Here is a 20,730-nt window from a genome sequence, read left to right on the forward strand (position 1 = left end):
CCTTTTTGCCCTGGCTGACAGGAAGCTTGGGACAAAATAGAACACTCAAAATCCATTATCATTACCAGTTAAGACTCTCCATGGGTCATTCTGAGAGGCCCTGGCCACTTTCCTCCTACCTACCCCCCTGCTTGCTCAGGCCAAGACCTACCTCAGAGGCATAGGAATCATTGTCTTCAGCTCCGTAAGGTCTGAAGCTCCGGCTGGGGTCAGGCTTGGAGTCTAAGTCGCCATTGCGGAAGGTCTCTCGGATCCTGGGCTCCCATTCTGGCAGGTCCCTGAAGTCAGATGGCTATACACAGAGGCATAGGCAGCAGAGACCAAAGATAACCATGGGGAAGGGACTGAGATGTGCCAGAAACAGCCCCCATCCCAGGCCTCCAGCTTCCGTAAGAGGCTCTGACCACCCATCACCTCTGCAACCCAAACCCAGCCCTGGCCGGGGGCCCTGCCACCACTCGGTGAATGTCTGCTGAGAGGACATAGGTAAGTGTGAATGAAAACAATGACTCTGTGAAGACTCTCAATGACTCTATCTTGTGCCCAAACTTTCTGAGTCAGCCCCAACTGTCCTGCCACACGTGACACCTGCTCATTCCTCTTTTTTTTTTTTTTTTTTTTTTGTAGAGACAGAGTCTCACTTTATGGCCCTTGGTAGAGTGCCATGGCCTCACACAGCTCACAGCAACCTCCAGCTCCTGGGCTTAAGCGATTCTCTTGCCTCAGCCTCCCGAGTAGCTGGGACTACAGGTGCCCGCCACAGCACCCAGCTATATTTTTTGTTGCAGTTTGGCTGGGGCTGGGTTTGAACCCGCCACCCTCGGCATATGGGGCCGGCGCCCTACTCACTGAGCCACAGGCGCCGCCCCTGCTCATTCCTCTTTTAAGAAGAACCAAGAGGCAGACTCAACACAGGGCAGTCTCCTTTCTTAAAAAAAGCAAGATCAAGCCAGACAAACAGGGCATGAGTTAAAGAAATTATGGCACAGTATCATGGTGTAAGTTATTGGAAAGAAAGAGCTAAACCTCTCTCTGGAAATACAAAGATCCCTGTGCCACTGCTGTCAAGATGAAGATCAAACCTCCCCAATGCTCTCTGCAGCCCAGCCTCATGCCTGCTCTTTAATCCGTGCCTGAGACATACTATGGTCCTTCTACCTCTGATCTGAGTTGTGCCTTTGCACAGGCCGTTCCTTCTGCCAAGAACTCTCTTCACTGGCCAATCCATCCTTTGAAGGGATGAAGCTGTATATACTCGTGTCTTTCCCTGTCTGTATGTTATGGTTCAGTAAAAATTAATTTTAAAAAAGTTATAGGGCCTATGACTGGGACTTGTTACCTGGAAGTCTGAGCCAAGGTCTTTAGCCAGAAGGATCTCCTTAGAGGGCCCCTGGGAACCCAAGGGAGACAGCGAGGAGAAGGGTTCTGGCTGCTCCTTGCCAGAGCTCCCCAGTGCTGCGTCTGCTTTCCGCACGAAAGCGTTCAGCTCCTGCTGCAGCACGCTCAGCCGCACCAGGATGGCATGGAGGAGCTTGGCATCCCTGGGGCCCTCGCTGTTATCGGCACACTCATTGTCCAGACACAACCGGAGGCCAGCGGAGAAGCCATTCGCATCTGCCACTAGGACGTCAATGGCCTTACTGACCAGGGCGGCCTGCTCCCTCAGTCCAGACAGTGCCTCGGCCTCCCTGGCCCTGCAAAGCCGGGCCACGTGGGGCTCGTGGGCCTCACCAAGGGGCGTGGGCACACACTGGGCGGAGTCCCCTGCCTCGGCGTCAGTCTCTAACATTGGCCGCGTGCTCTGGCAGGAGGCAAGGTCACAACGCTGGAGGTTGGAGAGAAGCACCCGGTTCTCATACTGCAACTTTTTGACCTTGCCGCTGAGCTCGCCGATCTGCAGTTTCGCAGCCGCCAGCTCCTCCTGAGAGGGCTCGCTGAGCACGGAGCAGCTGTCCTCTGACAGCGCCACGTCCAGCTCGTGCTCTGAGCGGAACTTCGTCAGCTCGTTCAGCAGCAGCTTGTTCTGGTCCTCGAGCTCCGCCGAGGAGCGCCGCAGCAGCTCCGCCTCCTCCTCCACGAACTGCAGGTGTCGCCGCAGCTCAGCCAAGCTCTCCCCACACTCGCCGCCACCCAGCGCAGGAAAGGCCAGGCGTGCCTCGGGCCCCCCACAGCCGCCGCCGTGATCTTTCATGTCATCCATCTCGGCCCGCAGGCCCCGGTTCTCCACCTCCAGCTCCACGATGCGGCGGCTCAACAGGTTAGCTTCCTCCTCCACCAACTTCAAGTGCACCTTCAGCTCGGCCTCCCGCGAGTGCGGCGCGTCGGCGAGCTCCTCCGCGGACAGGGCGCCATCCAGGTCCCCATAGAGCGAGCGGTACTTGAGCAGCTCCTCCTTCATGCCGTCGTTCTCCTTGGCCAGCTTGGTAAGCTTCTTGCACATGAGGGCCGACTCCTCCTTGGCAAAGTGCAGCTGGCACTTCAGATCTGCACTGTCCTCCTGGGGCCCGATGGCATAGAGACAGACACAAGCCAGGAAGGTTAGTGCTGAGAAGTTACTCAGCACCAGCTATAGCATCTTGGGGAATCCTGACTATATGCTGGGATTGCAGGAATAAATCAGACACTGCCCAACCCTCAAGGAGTTGGGGGTCAGAGAGGAAGCTGAGATTGCAGCAAGCGTGGACTACCACCCACAGCCTGGAGGCTGGGAGTAAGTGACACTCTGAGGCCAACAGCTGCTACTATTACTACTACAGCTTCCTCACCTGAGAAATGGGACAATCACAGTCCCTCTGACTCTGCACCTTTGAACTTGATTGTCATGTTGTTTGGGAAGTCAGCTTGCTGCTGGGGGATGGGGAGGTTCTGAGTATCCAAGAACCATGGGCTCAAGGTGTGGTGTAGCGCTCAGCCTGTAGCTCAGAGACTAGGGTGCCAGCCACATACACGGGGGCTAGTGGGCTTGAACCTGGCCCAGGTCTGCCAAACAATGACAACTACAACAAAAAAACAGCCGGGTGTTGTGGAAGGCGCCTGTAGTCCCAGCTACTTGGGAGGCTGAGGCAAGAGAATCACTTGAGCCCCAAGAGTTTGAGGTTGCTGTGAGATGTGATACCACAGCACTCAACCAAGGGTGACATAGTGAGACTCTGTCTCAAAAAAAAGTGTGGTTTGGGGAAGTGGAGAGCAAAGCTAAGAACACAAGGAGGACGGGGTAGAAGCTAGGGAGAGGTGGGCAGTCCTGGGGATTCCTCGCCTTAGGCCACCTGGAGTCAGGCTTGAGTCTTGAGGGCAAAACCTGCCTTGGGGGGACAGCTAGGAAGTACCTGCGCAGAAGGCTTCTTATCTGTCTTCCCCAGGGAGCGAGTTCCTCTTTTCTTCAAGGAATGCTAAAGGGAGATTTTAAAAAGTCAGAAAGAAAAGCTAACAAGGGTGATGCATATGCAGTCATGTACCCAGGGTCACACTGAGGGCTCCATACCCACCCTGCCCCAATGTCCAGGCCTTGACCAGAACCAACAGGGAGGCGGAAGGTCCTTGAGACCACCCAGTGGGCTGGAAATGGGGGACATGACAGAGCACCTGAGTACCCAGGGTTCCTCCCCTCTCTCCCACTGTCACATTGTGATCTTGCTGGTCTGGGCCAAGACCTGAAAATATAGGTTTCTGTTCTTGTTTGTCTTCCATTCATTCATTAAAGATTTCTTGAGCACCTATTATGTGCCAGGCAGTTAGCTGCAGAGAACACTACAGTGACCACCAACACTAAGTACCCAGGGAGGGTGCTGTGGTGGTTGGCCTAGATCCCCCATCAGAACTGAGACACTTATTCCCCAGCTCAGATTTCAAAGCTGAGTACCCCTTGCAGCAATGGCTGCTGGCAGAGAGAAGCTCCCTTGTCCAAGGTCAGGTGGTCTCCCTGCATGGATGGTGTCATTCCCAAAGGGACTCATCCATAAACTTCTGCATGCAAATCTCCATTTCAGAGGGAATCCTGGCTTCCTAAAACTGACATCTACTTGGAACTTTAATTCAGAATGCATTCTATTCAAATGAATATGGGTATAACAAATCATAATTATACAGGCTTAGAAATTATCATGAGAGACTAATAGCAAATAATGATTCAAAAATCCAGAAGCAATAAAGGGAGGAAATTTGACATATTAGATTTTACATGCAAAGAAAAAAGAAACACCCCAAGAAAAGTAAAAATATAAATGACAAACTAGGAAAAAAATGTTACGCCATTTATAATACCAATAAAGGATTATATCCTAAATATATAAAAATCTTCACAAAAAGCATAAAAAGACCAACAAACTTATATAATAGGTTAGAGATATGGAAAATGGTTCACAGGAAAAGAAAGGCAAATGAACTTTAACCACTTCAAAATGTTCAACCCCATTCAGACAGAGAAATACAAATTAAAACTACACTGACGGGGCGGTGCCTGTGGTTCAGTGGGTAGAGCGCCAGCCCCATATACCAAGGGTGACGGGTTCAAACCCGGCCCCGGCCAAACTGCAACAAAAATAGCCAGGCATTGTGGCAGGTGCCTGTAGTCCCAGCTACTCGGGAGGCTGAGGCAAGAGAATAGCCTAAGCACAGGATTTGGAGCTTGCTGTGAGCTGTGTGAGGCCACGGCACTCTACCGAGGGCCATAAAGTGAGACTCTGTCTCTACAAAAATAAATAAATAAATAAAACTACACTGAGGGGAAAAAAAAAAATACACTGAGATACCATTTCCCACCTACCAGACTAGCAAAAAATCGCTCTTGCTCAGATACTGTATCTGACAACGTATTGTATTCAAGAACGTTCATAAATTGCTGGCAAGAATGAAAAATGGCACAATCCCTATGTAGGGGAATTTGAAGGAATGTAAAAATAATTATTACTGAAGTTTCCCACTGTTTAGAAAAGTCATTCAATTAGATGCATGATTCCATTTGAACACTTCCTCCCAAGAGAGGGGTGATTCATGGTGGTTGTGTATGAAACCACGCTTAGGTTGCTTTTGACTTTAAGTTGAGCTGGTATATTTTTGAAAGTGGTCTCAAGTGATTTAGATACATGCCTACCTGCAACCCCCACCTCTCACACCTCATCCCTAAAGGTGAGGTGAGGTGATCCAAGCCGTTTTGCTCTCACAGCAAATCTATAGCTAACCTAAGACAAATCTAGGACAAGTTCTTTTTTTTTTGAGACAGAGCCTCAAGCTGTTGCTCCCTGGGTAGAGTGCCCTGGCATCATATCTCACAACAACCTCCAACTCCTGGGCTCAAGCGATTCTCTTGCCTCCGCCTCCCAAGTAGCTGGGATTACAGGCACCCGCCACAATACCCGGCTATTTTTTGGTTGCACTGTTGTTTGGCAGGCCCAGGCTGGATTTGAACCTGCCAGCTCAGGTATATGTGGCTGGCACCTTAGCCGCTTGAGCCACAAGTTCTTTTTTTTTTTAATTTAAAGACAGAGTCTTACTCTGTTGCCCAGGCTAGAATGCTATGGTGTCAGCCAAGCTCACAGCAACCTCAAACTCCTGGATCCAAGTGATGCTCCTGCTCAGCCTCCTGGGTATCTGGGATGACAGGTGCATGACATAATGCCTGTACTCTATTTTTAGTAGAGACAGGGTCTCATTCTTGCTCAGGCTGATCTCAAACTCCTGAGCTAAAGAGCCTCTCAACTTGGCAGCCTAGAGTGCTAGCATTACAGGTGTGAGTTACCTTGCCCAATCCTAGGCTCAGTTATTGACATGGCTCTTGATCAAATTCCAAAGACTTGGCAGGATAAAATGTGCCTTCAAATTCGATGAAGGTCAGAGTGGAACTAGCACTGTGGTTCTCACTTAGGGTGCACATCAGAATTACCCAGGGGAACTTAAAAAAAAAAAAAATACTGATGGTCAAATGTAGGTCCCTGGCATCAGGACTTCTAAATAGCTTCCCAAGAGATTCCAAAGTGCAGGTTAGGTCCACAAAGCCAGGGAAGGGAATTCCAGATTCGCTTTCAAGTAAAGAATATCTTAAGACCCAATCAAATCCTAAAGAGACCTTTTGAAATGCAAATGAGGCAGGAAAGCAGAGGCTGATATTTCAGATAAAGGGTGCCCAGGGAGCCAGTATTTGAGAAGACTCGACCTGGGAACTTTCAAAAGCTAGAAGGGAGGAGGAGGAACAGTGGTGAGTCACAAAACAAGTCCTTCCTCAAGAGCCAGGAGGTAGACAAGTAGCAGCCTGTAGAGCACTGGACGGGATGCTCAGAGGGAAACCCCATGTAGAGCGCTGAGGTGGGGGATCAGGGCCAGACTTTCGGATCTGGGCCTACATACCACAGGCTGAGTGGGGGGTTTGTGGCCTCAGCTAGGAGTTGAACACTTGAGTTTATGATCCTGGGTAAACCCCTTCCTCTCCCTGAAAATTCCACTTAATCATAGATTAGGTGACCATGGCCCCCCTCAAGCACTGTAGACTCCTCAGAAAAGCAGTGGCAGAGTGGCAAGTCAGGGGTCTCCGCAGGCACCAAGGGGCTCCACAGGTCACGGACAAATGAATAAGATAATGGAGAGCCATTAAAAAGGAGTGACAGGCTCAGCGCCTGTAGCTCAGCAGCACAAACACTGGGGCTGGCGGGTTCACACCCAGCCTGGGCCTGCCAAATAACAATGACAACTACAACAACAACAACAAAAATAGCGAGGCGTTGTGGCAGGCGCCTGTAGTCCTAGCTACTTGGGAGGCTGAGGCAAGAGACTCACGTAAGCCCAAGAGTTTGAAGTTGCTGTGAGCTGTGACACCATGGCTCTCTACTGAGGGCGACATAATGGGACTCTGCTTCAAAAAAAAAAAAGAAAAAGAAAAGGAATGACAGATGATGAGATTCTCTGACGTGGTAATGGAAAGAAGTAACCTGCAAACCAACCTACAACCCAACTCTACACACCAACTGATGAATAGATAAACCAGACATGGGCTATCCCCACAATGGAATATTACTCAGCCATAGGAAGGAACGAAGTCCCAACACATGCTACAACATGCATGAGCCTGGAAGATATCACGCTAAGTGAAAGAAGCCAGTTGTGAAAGGCCACATATCCTAGGATTCCACTCGCATGAAATGTCCCGAATAATAAAACCCACAAAGACAGAGAGTACGTTAATGGTTGCCAAGAGCTGGGGGAGGGTGGGATGGGGAGGGAATGTCAGTAGGTATCAGGTCTCTTTGGGGGAGGGTGTGATAAAAATGTTCTAGAATTAGAGAGTAGTGACACTGTAAACCTCTGTGAAAATACCAAAAACTACTGAGGTGGGCTCCACAGCAGTAGCACAGGGGTTATGGCGCCAGCCACATGCCCTCAGGGTGGCAGGTTCAAACCCAGCCTAGGCCTGCTAAACAATGACAACTGCAACAAAAAAAAAAAAATAGGCAAGCCATGGTGGGCATTTTAGTCCCAGGTATTTGGGGGGCTGAGGCAAGAGAATCACTTAAGTCCAAGAGTTTGAGGGTGCTGTGACACCATGGCATTCTAGTGCGGGTGACATAGTGAGATTCTGTCTCAAAAAAAAAACAAAAAACTGATGTGTACATTTTAAAAAGGGAAACTTCATGGTATGTGAATCATATCTCAATAAAACTGTTATTTAGGCTTAGCGCCTATAGCACAGTGGTTATGGCACCAGCCACATACATTGAAGTTGGTGGGTTCAAACCCGGCCCGGGCCAGCTAAACAACAATGACAACTGCCAAGAAAAAAATAACCGGGCGTTGTGGCAGGCACCTGTAGTCCCAGCTACTTGGGAGGCTGAGGCAAGAGAATCGCTTAAGCCCAAGAGTTCAGGTTGCTGTGAGCTGTGATGCCATTGCACTCTACTGAGGGCGACATAATGAGACTCTGTCTCAAAAAATAAATATAAATAAATAAATAAAAATAAAACTGTTACTTTAAAAAAAAACTGGCATGTTTCTACTATTATAAAAATATGCTAGTTAGTATATTTGTAGAGGCGAAGGAAGGTCTGAAGAATATAGAGCAGGCTGATAATACTAAGAACACAAGGGACTTGCACCTTGTATGTTTTCCCCTCCATTTTCTGGAGGGGGTAAAGGGAATATAATTTTCAGATTTTGTCCTGTAAAATTTTTTTTAACTATACAAAAAAAAAAATTTTTTTTTGAGACAGAGTCTCATATGTCGCCCTTAGTGGAGTGCTGTAGTGTCATAGCTCACAGCAACCTCAAAATCTTGGGCTTAAGCAATTCTCTTCCCTCAGCCTCCCAAGTAGCTAAGACTACTGGTACCCACCACTATGTCTGGCTAACTCCTCTATTTTTAGTTAAGATGGGGTCTCGCTTTTGCTCAGGCTGGTCTAGAACTCCTGAGCTCAAGAAATCCACCCTCCTTGGCCTTCCAGAGTGCTGGGATTACAGGCATGAGCCACCACCATACTCAGCCTGGGCTGTGTTTAAAATACTGAAATGGATGGTACTATTTTAGATTTTCTTTCCTTCCTATGTTTATTTGATTCTGTGATCTTTGATTTTTATAATAAGCACTTTAGGCAGAAGAAAACCAAAAACATCGAGTATGTAAAAAAGAACACTGTGTTCATGCTGTATTATTCTGCGCATTACAGGAATAGTGTATATAATATAATTCCACCTTTATTTTATAAAAGAAAAAATACATAGAAATATGCCGTGTATGAGCACAGACAGAGAAAGACCTGGGAAGATACAAAGCAAATTTGTTGATCATGGCTTAGGCTCAGCAGTAGAATCAAGGGAGGCAGTTAAGGAAGGCTTTCTTCTTTCACTTTATGTACAGTTTTCATTATTTCTGTTATTTCTTTTTTCTTTTTTTTTTGGCCAGGGCTGGGTTTGAACCCGCCAACTCCAGCATATGGGGCCAGTGCTCTACTCCTTTGAGCCACAGGTGCCGTCCCATATTTCTGTTATTTCTTTTTTTTTTTTTTTATCACTAATGATACATCATGACCAGGTAGGATTTAATCACAAGATATAAAATTAAATTCTCAACCAATGAAATTCAGAAGAAAAAACTAACATTAATTTAAAAATTAACATTAACAAAAAACAGAACACTCATATGATCTTTAATATAAATGCCAAAAAAAATTTTAACAAAACACATATTTATGGTCTTAAACTCAGCAAACTTGAAAAAGAAGGAAACTTCTTTAATAGATGTCCTTAATTTGACAAAGGGCATCTACTAAAACCTACAGGCAACATCACACTTAAAGGAAAGATCTAGAACTTTATAAAACTGCACTCCCCACTTTAACACTGTAGAGGAGGTTAACAGAAAATACTGATACAATTTTTTTTAAAAAAAGGAAAAAAGGAGGCCATCTGTCATGGCTCACTCCTATAATCTAAGCAATTGGGAGCCAGATGCAGGAGGACTGTTTGGGGCCAGGAGTTCGAGACCAACCTGAGCAACATACTGAGACCCAGTCTACAAAAAATAGAAAAGTTAGCTGGGAGTGGTGGCAAATGCCCGGTAATCCCAGCTAGTCAGGAGGATGAGGAAGGGTTGCTTGAGCCCAAGAATTTGAGGTTGCTGTGAGCTATAATCACTGCACTCCAGCCTGGGAGGCAGAGCTAGACCTTGCCTCAAAAAAAAAGTTAAAGACGACAGAAATGTATATAAGTATAGACATATCACATGTGTGTGATATATTCATATGTACTATTTGTGTAATTAAAATAACTTAAAATAAACTATACCTCCCAAAACGAGTGTACTATGAAACCAGACAGATACGACCACTTTTACAAAGAAATCTAGTGTTTCGATTCCAAGCAGCAGCAAAAAAAAAGTCTTTTTTTTTTTTTTGTAGAGACAGAGTCTCACTTTATGGCCCTCGGTAGAGTGCCGTGGCATCACACAGCTCACAGCAACCTCCAACTCCCAGGCTTAAGTGATTCTCTTGCCTCAGCCTCCCGAGTAGCTGGGACTACAGGCGCCCACCACAACGCCCGGCTATTTTTTGGTTGCAGTTCAGCCGGGGCCGGGTTTGAACCCGCCACCCTCGGTATATGGGGCCGGCGCCTTACCAACTGAGCCACAGGCGCCGCCCGCAAAAAAAAAAGTCTTAAGGCACTGTTTTAGTACACACTTTCTAGCTTTTTCATTAGCTACAGACAAATTTATAAGTTGTAATAGCTTTTTCAAGTTAAGTCCAAAACGCTCCAGGCCAGATCTTTAGCCGGCAAACAAATCTTCCAACTAGGCGTCGATATGTAAAGCAGAACCTTAAACAGAACAGATCCTTCTCTCCACAAAAATTTGAGTTGAGCCTTCACCACTCGACCCTACAGACTTCTGAGAAGGTGGCCCTCGGGGCGTAAATGTGAGTCTGACGTCAGAACGCCTTAAGTCATGTTCAGCTTCACCAACAAATCAATTAAGTTTCAAGGTTCCCAACTACACGCCAGTAAAATGGAGACCAGCAACGTCCATTAATTACTGCACCACGCAGCAGCCCAGGGCATTCTTCCGAGCGTGGGGGGGGGGAGTGGTCCAGGGCAAGAGCCCCGGGTGCAAAAAGTGAACCATGGCCACCCCCCACCGGCCGGGCACTGAGGAGAAAGCGGGCGTCGAGCAGACCCGGATCCCGCCAGAGCAGGCGTCCACCACCGTCTGGCGGCTACTGGGCACCACCAACCACACCGACCCAGCACGCAGCGCCTCTGTTATTTCTTAATAGATGACACACGTGTAACTTAAAATTCTGAAAGTACACAAGGGAATACAAGGACCCGGTTGCTCGATTCTCCTGCCTCGAGGCAACCAATGTGACCAGAGGCTGCTGTAGTTCTCCTCAGAGGTATGCTAGGCATCCATTTCTATGCTTTGGTAATGATCTTTTTTGCTTCACTGAGTTTATGTTACTTTTTTAGATGAAAAATGCATATTCACGTACACATTTAAATACATATATAGGTATTCATAGAAAAACTCACTGGAAATATATACACCCCCAACACCTAAAGAGATATTCCCTCTGACTTCTAGATTACAGGTGAGTTTTTTTTTTCTCTATGGCTTATTTGGACTTCATAATCTTTCTCTGCCAAGCATGACCCACTACACCTCCTGGGAAGGAGAAAAACCACAGTAAATGTTTTTAAATGTACTTTCCCCAAGAAGTCACTGAACACCTACCTTTCCAACAGTAGGGGAAAGGTGAGAGTGAGTTGAACTTTACCAGAAATGAGGGTGGGGGCAGAGCAGAGGGGTTCTGGCCTTTTCTGGCTGGATTTGCCCCTTCCCCCATCTTGTCTAAGTCATGCGGGCTCCTACCCAGCCCCCCTGCTTTGGAGGGAAAACAAGGCAGGCACAGATCACACAAAGATCTTTCTCCCCTCTGCAGGGCAGCAGCTGGCCAGGCTGCTGGGGGGCCGCCCCTCAACAGAGCCAGAGCCTGTCAGAGCCCCTTTGTGGAGCTCCTGGGGGTGGAGCCAGTCCCTGTCCAAGAGGCAGATGTTCTGGCACCAGGCCTCAGAAGGGTGGGATGGGCAGGGCAGCCCTAAGCACCAGCAAGAATGTAGCCGCAAGGCCTAGGGAAGTGCCTGGCCCTGAGGGCACACACACTGTGGCTTGGCCTTACAGCAGGGGCTCCCCACCCACAACTCACAAAGCTCACAAGGCCGCCTTTGAGCAGACAGCGTGGTGCCTCCAAGCATCCCTGCTCGGAGGCATCCTAGTAGGGGCTAGCGCTTTGTCTTCCCTCCTGCTTCCTCCACAGTAGCCCCTGCACCCAGCAGCGAGCTCCCTAAGTGGAGCTCTATGGGCCTTCTGCTCTCTGACACCTTCAAGAAACAAAGGCCACAGCCTGGCACAGTGACTCACGCTTGTAATCCTAACACTCCAGGAGGCTGAGGAGAGTGGCCTGCCTGAGCTCAGGAGTTCAAGATCAGCCTAAGCAAGAGTAAGACCCCCGTCTCTAAAAATGGCCAAGTGTTGTGGCAGGCACCTCAGGAGGCTGAGGCAAGAGGATCTCTTGAGCCCAAGAGTTTGAAGTTGCTGTGAGCTGTGACCACGGCAGTCTACTGGGAGCGACAAAGTAAGACCCTGTCTCCAAAAAAAGAAAAAGAAACAAAGGCCGATCTTCCAAGACACAAAACCAACCTGCCAAAATAACTAGGCAGGTTTTCCCCAAATGTGGAAGGGACGTGTGGACAGATCTCACTGAAAGCACAGGCTGTGCTTCATGTACAAAATTTCTTCTAGAAGGAACTCGGGGTAGGGGGACTCAAAAACTGAGCCACTCTTCCTCCACAGTAGCTGAAACAACCAGAGAGGCCATGTGGCTCCCAGTTAGGGAGAGACCATTTGGGGAAGGAAACAAAGAGTGGTTCAGACATTAGCCCCAAATCGAATGTCACAGGGACAGACGGTGCCAACTGCAGGCAGTGATTTCAACATAGCTGCTCGTTCCATGGGCAACTGGCAGCTCTACCCAGAGAGCGCCTCACAAGAGGCAGCAGAAACGTATTTATTTAACTAAAGTAAATGCCTCTCCCCATCCACAGCCATCACAGCGTTATGAAGGCAGAGATAATAGCAAGCAATTTAACAAGCCCTTATTCTATGCTAAGCACTTCACTTGCTTGTCTTATTTAACTCTCACAAACACCTCTGGGAAGGAGGGATTAATAATCACCTTTTATAAATAAACTGAGTACAGGAACAGTTACATGATTTGCCCAAGGTTAGAGTTATTTGCACTTAAGTGGTAACAGCAGAAGTGGGATTTGAACCTGCCTCCCTGACCCCCCCACTGTCTGAGGCATGGTCAGCACCCTTTGCTGATAGGAGATCAGGGAGAGAAGCCAATGCCAGGAAGAATACTCACTGCAGCGGACAGCCTCATCAAACGCTCTGAGAACACAGGAGGGTCCCAGGAAAGCCCCTGGGTGAGGTAAAGAGGGCAAGGGCATCACTGCAAGAGTCAGTGTGGGTTTGGTAGAGACCGAGTCCAGGGTTTCAATCCCACCTCTGTCTTTCTCCAGTCTCATCTATATACAGCAATTCCACTCCTTGGTACATACCCCAGAGAACTGAGAGCACTCAATCACTGAAACTTGTACAAGAATGTTCACGGAGGCATTATTCACAATAGCCCAAAGGTGGAAATAACCCAAATGTCCACCAAATGATGAACGGACAAATATAATGTGCTATAGCCATACAATGGATTATTATTCAGCCATAAAAAGGAATGAAGTCCCAATACATTCTTTGTCATGGATGGATAAACATTGAAAACCTTTTGCTAAGTAAAAGAAGCCAGTCATCAAAGATCACATATTGCATGATTCCCTTTGAATGAAATGCCCACAACAGGCAAATCCATAGAGACAGAAAGTGGATTGGTGGTTGCCAGGGGCAGGAGGGAAGGGGGAGTGGGGAGTGAATGCTCACAGGTACAGGGCTACTTTGGGGGGCAACAGAAATATCCTGGAATTAGATAATGGCAATGGTTTGTACATCATAAATAACACTAAAAAAATCACTGAATTATACACATTTAAATGGTGAATTGCATGGTATGTGAATTAAATCAGAATTTAAAAATTGCCAAGGAAAGAGTGGCACCTATAAAATGGGGACAAGGACACTATACACGTGGGGAGGCTGTGGAGAGGGTTAAACAATGTTGAGGACGTATGTACAATGTTGCTGTGGTGCCTGGTACAGAATAAGTGCTCAGACAGAGCAGTTATATTATAATAAATCACATCAACACTGTATTGGCTTTCTGCCTAAAATGCAAAGCGGGGGAAACGATACCAGACAAGAGGGTGGCTGGTGTTACGATTCTTGAGCTGCAGCCCAGCTGGGCAACAGTGCCACCGCAGCACTAGGCTGGGGGCTGCCACCTCCCTTCTCTCTAGCCCAGAGTTGTCTCCATGGCAACCACATCAGCTCAGGCCAGGGGCTCCTGTTCCCAGCCGAGTGACAGCATCGCTGCAGCAACCTGTCAGGACGGCAGAGGCAGATCTTGATGATGGGACTGCAGCTCTGGCAGAAGAATTGCTAAGGGACCCTGGTCTCCATAGAAACCATGTCAGGAAGGAGAGGAAGGAGGGAGAGGACAAACAGCAAATAAACACAGGCTCCCATCTCCTTCCCACATCCTGAGCCACCGTGGGGCACCCAGGAGGGCTAGACAGTCTCACTGACAACAGCCTCGCGGGGGAAGTGAACTGGCACTTGGCTTCTTTCACTTAGCGTGTTTTCAAGGCTCACATATGTTGTGGCGTGTGTCAGTACCTCCTTCCTCCCTGGGGCTGAATACTATTCCATTCTGTGCACATACCACTTTGTTTACCCATCCATCCGCTGACGAACATTGGGTTGCTTCTACCTTTTGGCTATTTTAAATAACGCTGTTATGAATGTGGGTGTACAAGTATCTCCTCAAGTCCCTGCTTTCAATTCTTTTGGAAATATGCCCAGAATTGCTGGATCCTGTTGTAATTCTATGTTTAATTTTTTGAGGCGCTGCCATACTACCTGATTCTTTTTAACTTCTTAAGAGTATCCCACGGTTACACAATCTTGTTAGTGAGCAGAACAACCTCGCAGACTAGGTAAAATTATTATCCTGATGTCACAGGAGAAGAAACAGATTTAGAAAGGGGAAGTGGCTTCAGGGGTTTAGCCACATCTCTGCAAAGGAAAAGCTAGGTGAACTCAGGCAAGCTCTTCCTCTCTGGGCCTCAGTTTCCTCACTTGTACAATAGGAATAGACTCACCTCTAAGGTACTTTCTGAAATAGATGCCCCTTTTCCCCATCAAGAGTAGCAGCAACAAGATGGAGTGAAGACAGTGCCCTGTGTTATGGGTCAGCCCACGGCAGGCAGGAGGCTGCATGAAGAGAGAGGGCCTGCCACCCAGCCCTGAGCAGCAAATGCCTTCTCTCCACACTGGAAGGTGTTGGCACATTACACCAACATGCCCAGCGGGAAGGACGGCTGGAGGGCAGTTGTGACCTCAGCCTGTGGCATCTCAGTCCTGGAACACTGACATGCACACCTTCTGGGAAAGGTGGCAGGCAGGGCCTCTAGCAAGGAGTGTGCCCTCAAAGAATGTACAATCCTAGGATACTTTAATTAACAGCAGTTCTCAACCTGTGGGTCGCGACCCCTTTGTATCAACGAAAATACATTGCGGGGCAGCGCCTGTGGCTCAGTGGGTAGGGCGCCGGCCCCACATACCGAGGGTGGCAGGTTCGAACCCGGCCCCCAGCTAAAAACAGCAGTGGCAACTGCAACAAAAAACAGCCGGGCGTTGTGGCGGGCACCTGTAGTCCCAGCTACTCAGGAGGTTGAGGCAAGAGAATCACTTAAGCCTAAGAGTTAGAGGTTACTGTGAGCTGTGACGCCATAGCACTCTACCAAGGGTGGTAGAATGAGATTCTGTCAAACAAAAAGGAAAATACATCGCAGCATTAGAGAGGTTGGGAAGCATTGCCTGAATAGCAGCCAGAAACCACCCTGGGCTACCTAGAACGCAGACTTCTGGAATCAGCAGGATTCTTGCTTTTTTTTTTTTTTTGAGACAGAGTCTCACTATGTTGCCCTTAGTAGAGTGCTGTGACGTCTCAGCTCACAGCAACTTCCAACTCTTAGGCTTAAGCAATTCTCTTGCCTCAGCCTCCCAAGTAGCTGGGACTACTGGCGCCAGTCACAACACCCAGCTATTTTTTGGTTGCAGTTGTCATTGTTGTTTAGCTGGTCCGGGCTGGGTTCAAACCCACCATCCTTGGTGCATATGGCTGGCACTGTAACCACTGTACTACAGGCGCCAAGCCAGGATTCTAGCCTTTGTTACCTAGGTTGATGATTTTCTTTCTTTTTTTTTTTTTTTTGTAGAGACAGAGTCTCACTTTATGGCCCTCGGTAGAGTGCGGTGGCCTCACACAGCTCACAGCAACCTCCAACTCCTGGGCTTAAGCGATTCTCTTGCTTCAGCCTCCCGAGTAGCTGGGACTACAGGCGCCCGCCACAACGCCCGGCTAAGGTTGATGATTTTCAATCAGCATTCTTCTTCTTTTTGTTTTTTTTTTTTGACACAGAGTCTCACCATGTCGCCCTTTGTAGAGTGCTGTTGCGTCACAGCTCACAGTAACCTCAAACTATTAGGCTTAAGCGATTCTCTTGCCTCCGCCTCCCAAGTAGCTGGGACTACAGACGCCCATCACAATGCCCGGCTATTTTTGTTGTTGTTGTTGTTGCAATTGTTTAGCTGGCCTGGCTGGGTTCAAACCCGCTACTGTCAGTGTATATGGCTGGCACCGTAACTACTGTGCTATGGGTGCCGAGCCATATATATTTTATTTTTTTTTCTTGTGGTTTTTGGCCGGGGCTGGGTTTGAACCAGCCACCTACGGCATATGGGACCGGCGCCCTACTCCTTGAGCCACAGGCGCCGCCCCATATATATTTTATTTTTAAGACAGAGTCTCACTCTGTCATCCTGGGTAGAGTGCCATGGCATCATAGCTCATAGCAACCTCAAACTCTTGGACTTGAGCAAACCTCTTGCCTCAGCCTTCTGCCATGTCTGACTAATTTTTTCTATTTTTAGTAGAAATGGGGTCTCGCTCTTGCTCAGGCTGGTCTGGAACTCCTGAGCTCAAGCAACCCACCCACCTCAGCCTCCTCAGTCCACTGCGCCCTGCAAGACCTTGAAGACATCCCTCCTTCTCTCTTTCCCTTTCAGGGGCTGTTTGCTTATCCATAAAATGGGTATGACTGCTATTGAATATGGAGTCTAACTTGCTGTATACCCAACACACAGCAAAAGGGGGAGAAAGTATGCCAGGAAGAGGAACTGACATGAACAAAGACAAACAGGATGGCACCTGGGGGGGGTCACAGTCAGGAAGCATATAGTCCCCCAGGGACACAGGCCTGACACCCAGCTCAGGACAGTACTGACTTCATACCCAATGGCAGCACTTGGCAGACCCTGCAGCATCTCCACGCAAGTTTTCCCAGTTAGTTCTCAAAACGACTCGGCAATATTGCCCCATTTATAAATAAGGAAACTGAAGTGCAGAAGGCAGGGTCCCATGCTGGACACTGCTGCGTGTTTTCTCAGTTAATTGCCCAGCAGCTGTGGTTCCCTGAAGGCCTGTGAGCTCCCTGAGGACAGGAGCTGAGTGTATTTCATTCCCCACTGCATCCCTGGTATCCAGCACACAATGTACAGAGTAGGTGTCAGGAAACGCATGCCAGGGGAAAGAATCAGTAACAACCCTGCAGGGAGGCATAACCTGCCCATTTCCTGCAAGCAGGCAGAGGTTCAGAGAGACACTGGCTAGGTGGGGCTGGCATGTGCCTGCCTGCTCCAGCCCAGCCCTGCCAGGGTAGACAAGGCCCTCACCTCTCTCGGCCGCTCCAGCTCTGTCTGCAGCACCTGCTTAGCCAGCTCAGCCTCGATGAGCCGCTGCCGAAGCTCCTCGTTCTCCTCTTCCAGCCGTGCTCGTTTCTTCTCCACCACTTCGAGCTCCTTGTGCAGTCGCATAGAGATGTCCTTGGAGACCTGGGCAGGAGTGCGAGGTAAGAAGGATGTGAGCGGGATGAGCACAGCAGCCCTCACCGTGCGGCCTAATGACCTTAGCCATGGAACACCCTGGAGGTGGGCAGATTCTTAGTTTTTCTCTCCCACTAAGCAGATGTGCAAACTGAAGCACCAAGAAGCCAAGAAACTCACCAAGGGTCACTCAGCCAGGAAGAAACAGAACCAAACGAAAACCCAGGCACCACACACTCCCAATGTCTATATCATAGCACAGCCCCAGGAAGTGGTGAGGGCCCCGCCTATTCTCAGGAAAGCTTTTTGATTTACCTGGGGCTTTTTTTTTTTGAGACAGAGTCTCATTCTGTCACCCAGGTCTAAAGAATGCCATGGTCTTGGCATAGCTCACAGCAACCTCAAGCTCCTGGGTTCAAGAGATCCTCCTGCCTCAGCCTCCCAAGTAGCTGGGACTACAGGTGCCTACCACAACGCCCAGGCTAATTTTTCTATTTTTAGTAGAGATTAAGTCTTACTCTTTTTTTTTTTTTTTTTTGTAGAGACAGAGTCCCACTTTTATGGCCCTCGGTAGAGTGCCGCGGCCTCACACAGCTCACAGCAACCTCCAAGTCCTGGGCCCAAGCGATTCTCCTGCCTCAGCCTCCCAAGTTGCTGGGACTACAGGCGCCCGCCACAATCCCCAGCTATTTTTTGGTTGCAGTTTGGCCGGGGCCGGGCTTGAACCCACCACCCTCGGTATATGGGGCTGGCGCCCTACCCACTGAGCCACAGGCGGCGCCCCGATTAAGTCTTACTCTTAATCTTGAACTCCTGAGCTCAAGGAATCCTCTTGCCTCAGCCTCTCAGAATGCTAGGATTGGGTGGCGCCTGTGGCTCAGTGAGTAGGGCGCCGGCCCCATATGCCGAGGGTGGTGGGTTCAAACCCAGCCCCAGCCAAACTGCAACAAAAAAGTAGCCGGGCATTGTGGCGGGCACCTGTAGTCCCACCTGCTTGGGAGGCTGAGGCAAGAGAATCGTGTAAGCCCAAGAGTTAGAGGTTGCTGTGAGCCATGTGACGTCATGGCACTCTACCCGAGGGCGGTACAGTGAGACTCTGACTCTACAAAAAAAACAAAAAAAAAAGAATGCTAGGATTACAGGCATGGGCCACCGTGCCCAGACTTACCTGGGTCTTTTTTTTTTTTTTTTGTAGAGATAGAGTCTCACTGTACCGCCCTCGGGTAGAGTGCCAAGACGTCACATGGCTCACAGCAACCTCTAACTCTTAACTCTTGGGCTTACGCGATTCTCTTGCCTCAGTCTCCCAAGCAGCTGGGACTACAGGCGCCCGCCACAACACCCTGCTATTTTTTTTGTTGTTGTTGCAGTTTGGCGGGGGCTGGGTTTGAACTCGCCACCCTCGGTATATGGGGCCGGCGCCCTACTCACTGAGCCACAGGCACCACCCTTTACCTGGGGCTTTTAATGCTTCCCAAAGCTTCTCTCCCAGCCACCCTCTTGCCAAGTCCTCATAAGAGCCTGTGGCAGGACCAGAAACACTTTTTTTTTTTTGAGACAGAATCTCAAGCTGTCACCCTGTGTAGAGTGCTGTACTGTCATAGCTCACAGCAACCTCCAATTCTTGGGCTCAAGCAATCCTCTTGCCTCAGTTTTTCATTTTTAGTAGAGATGGGGTCTTGCTTTTGCTCAGGCTGGCCTCAAACTCATGAGCTCAAGCAATCCACCCCCCTTGGCCTCCCAGAGTGGTAGGATTATAGGCATGAGCCACCACACCCAGCCTCAGAAACATCTTAAAGAGAAGGGAGTAAACTGGGATGGAAACCCAGAGTGAGATGGGCAGCCCTGTTGCCACCGAATCTCATCTCTGCCAGTGACCAACATGAGATCCTGGGCAGGTCATTTCCCTGCTCTGTCTCAGTCTCATTAACTATAAAATGGGTATAGAAACAATAAGACCAATCTCACAGACCCAACAGGAGGAATGAACCAGCTATTGTACAAAAAGGCTTGGCTCAGGGCCTGCACATGACTGGCTGGAGGTCACAACGTGACGCTGAGATCTATTCCAATTGTTTGAGATGTAGAACATGCCCAGAATGACAAAAGCTGGGCAGGTATCCAAGCCATCCCCATGAAAGAAGCTAACAGAGCTGCAATCCTGGTTCCGGGACTCAGAAGCAGCAGCACCCCATTTCCTGAAGGACACATTCCGTCCTGTCCCCTGCTGGCTGCGTGTGAGGGGCCAGGAAAGGTGGCCTGTGGGAATGAGGAAGGATGGCCCTACAGAGCTGGGAAATTGCAAGCAGACTCCATCCCCGTGTGGGCTAGGCGCTTCTGTTTGGGGAACACCTACTGTGTTCACCTTCACCAGCTGCGTTCATCTTCACCCGAGTCCTGTACCCCATTTTACTGACAAGGAAACTGGAGCTCAGAGCAGAATTGACTTGCTCAGGGTCACGCAAAGCCAGTGTGGACTGAGCTGGGCTAAGAGCTCTCGGGGGTTGGCTGAGTGGCTGAGGCTCCTCCGGGGTGTGAGGGCTTTGCCAACAAGAACTCTGTGCAGGGCAGACAGCCCAGCGCCCTGTGCCTACTGGTCTCGGAAATGACTATGGTGCCTCCTCCCTGCCGGAAGGAAAGAGGGCCCTCCCTGGCTCTTGTCCTCCACCTGGGCCCAAGCCCAGCTCGGCACGGACCCCTTGGCAGTGTATAAGGGAGAATAGGAAAAACAACGACCAGAAGGAAACTGGCACTGCTTCCCCTTCCACCATGGCCTCTGAAGATCCCCAAGGACAGCCTTTAAGGATTGGCCCATGAAACTGTGCTTGAAGCTCTCTAGGCTATCAGACTCCTTTCATCCCTAAAGTGGGATGAACAGTCCCTCAATATCCAAACCAGAACTTTGCAGATAAGAAAACTAGAACCAAGCCTGGTTCCGCCACTTGCTGACTACATGACCCGGGATGAGTTTTTTAACCATCTGAAGTCTCAATATGATCAGCAATAAAGGGGGTTCATATAATCTACTCACAAGACTGCTCTGAGGTATAAATGATATAATGCTTGGGCTGATGGCTGAAACATAGCAGGTGCTCAAAATGTTCAACAGTTTTTACTGCATTGTTAAGATGATTGCTTCGCCT

At 48.9% G+C, this 20,730-nt stretch overlaps 1 protein-coding gene across 1 annotated transcript in view; it reads right to left on the reverse strand.

Moving 5' to 3' along the window:
- The window catches only part of SOGA1 (suppressor of glucose, autophagy associated 1), an 84,660-nt gene that overhangs the window by 36,483 nt on the left and 27,447 nt on the right, over positions 1–20,730 (reverse strand). The window contains exons 3-6 of the mRNA XM_053573545.1: positions 17,438–17,596; positions 3,327–3,389; positions 1,340–2,497; positions 152–292 (exon numbers count right to left, since the gene is read on the reverse strand). Of these exons, the coding sequence (XP_053429520.1) occupies positions 152–292; positions 1,340–2,497; positions 3,327–3,389; positions 17,438–17,596 (1,521 nt within the window). The remainder of the gene's footprint in view (positions 1–151; positions 293–1,339; positions 2,498–3,326; positions 3,390–17,437; positions 17,597–20,730) is intronic.

This window comes from Nycticebus coucang, chromosome 21 (assembly GCF_027406575.1).
Source record: "Nycticebus coucang isolate mNycCou1 chromosome 21, mNycCou1.pri, whole genome shotgun sequence".
Lineage (NCBI taxonomy): Eukaryota > Metazoa > Chordata > Mammalia > Primates > Lorisidae > Nycticebus > Nycticebus coucang.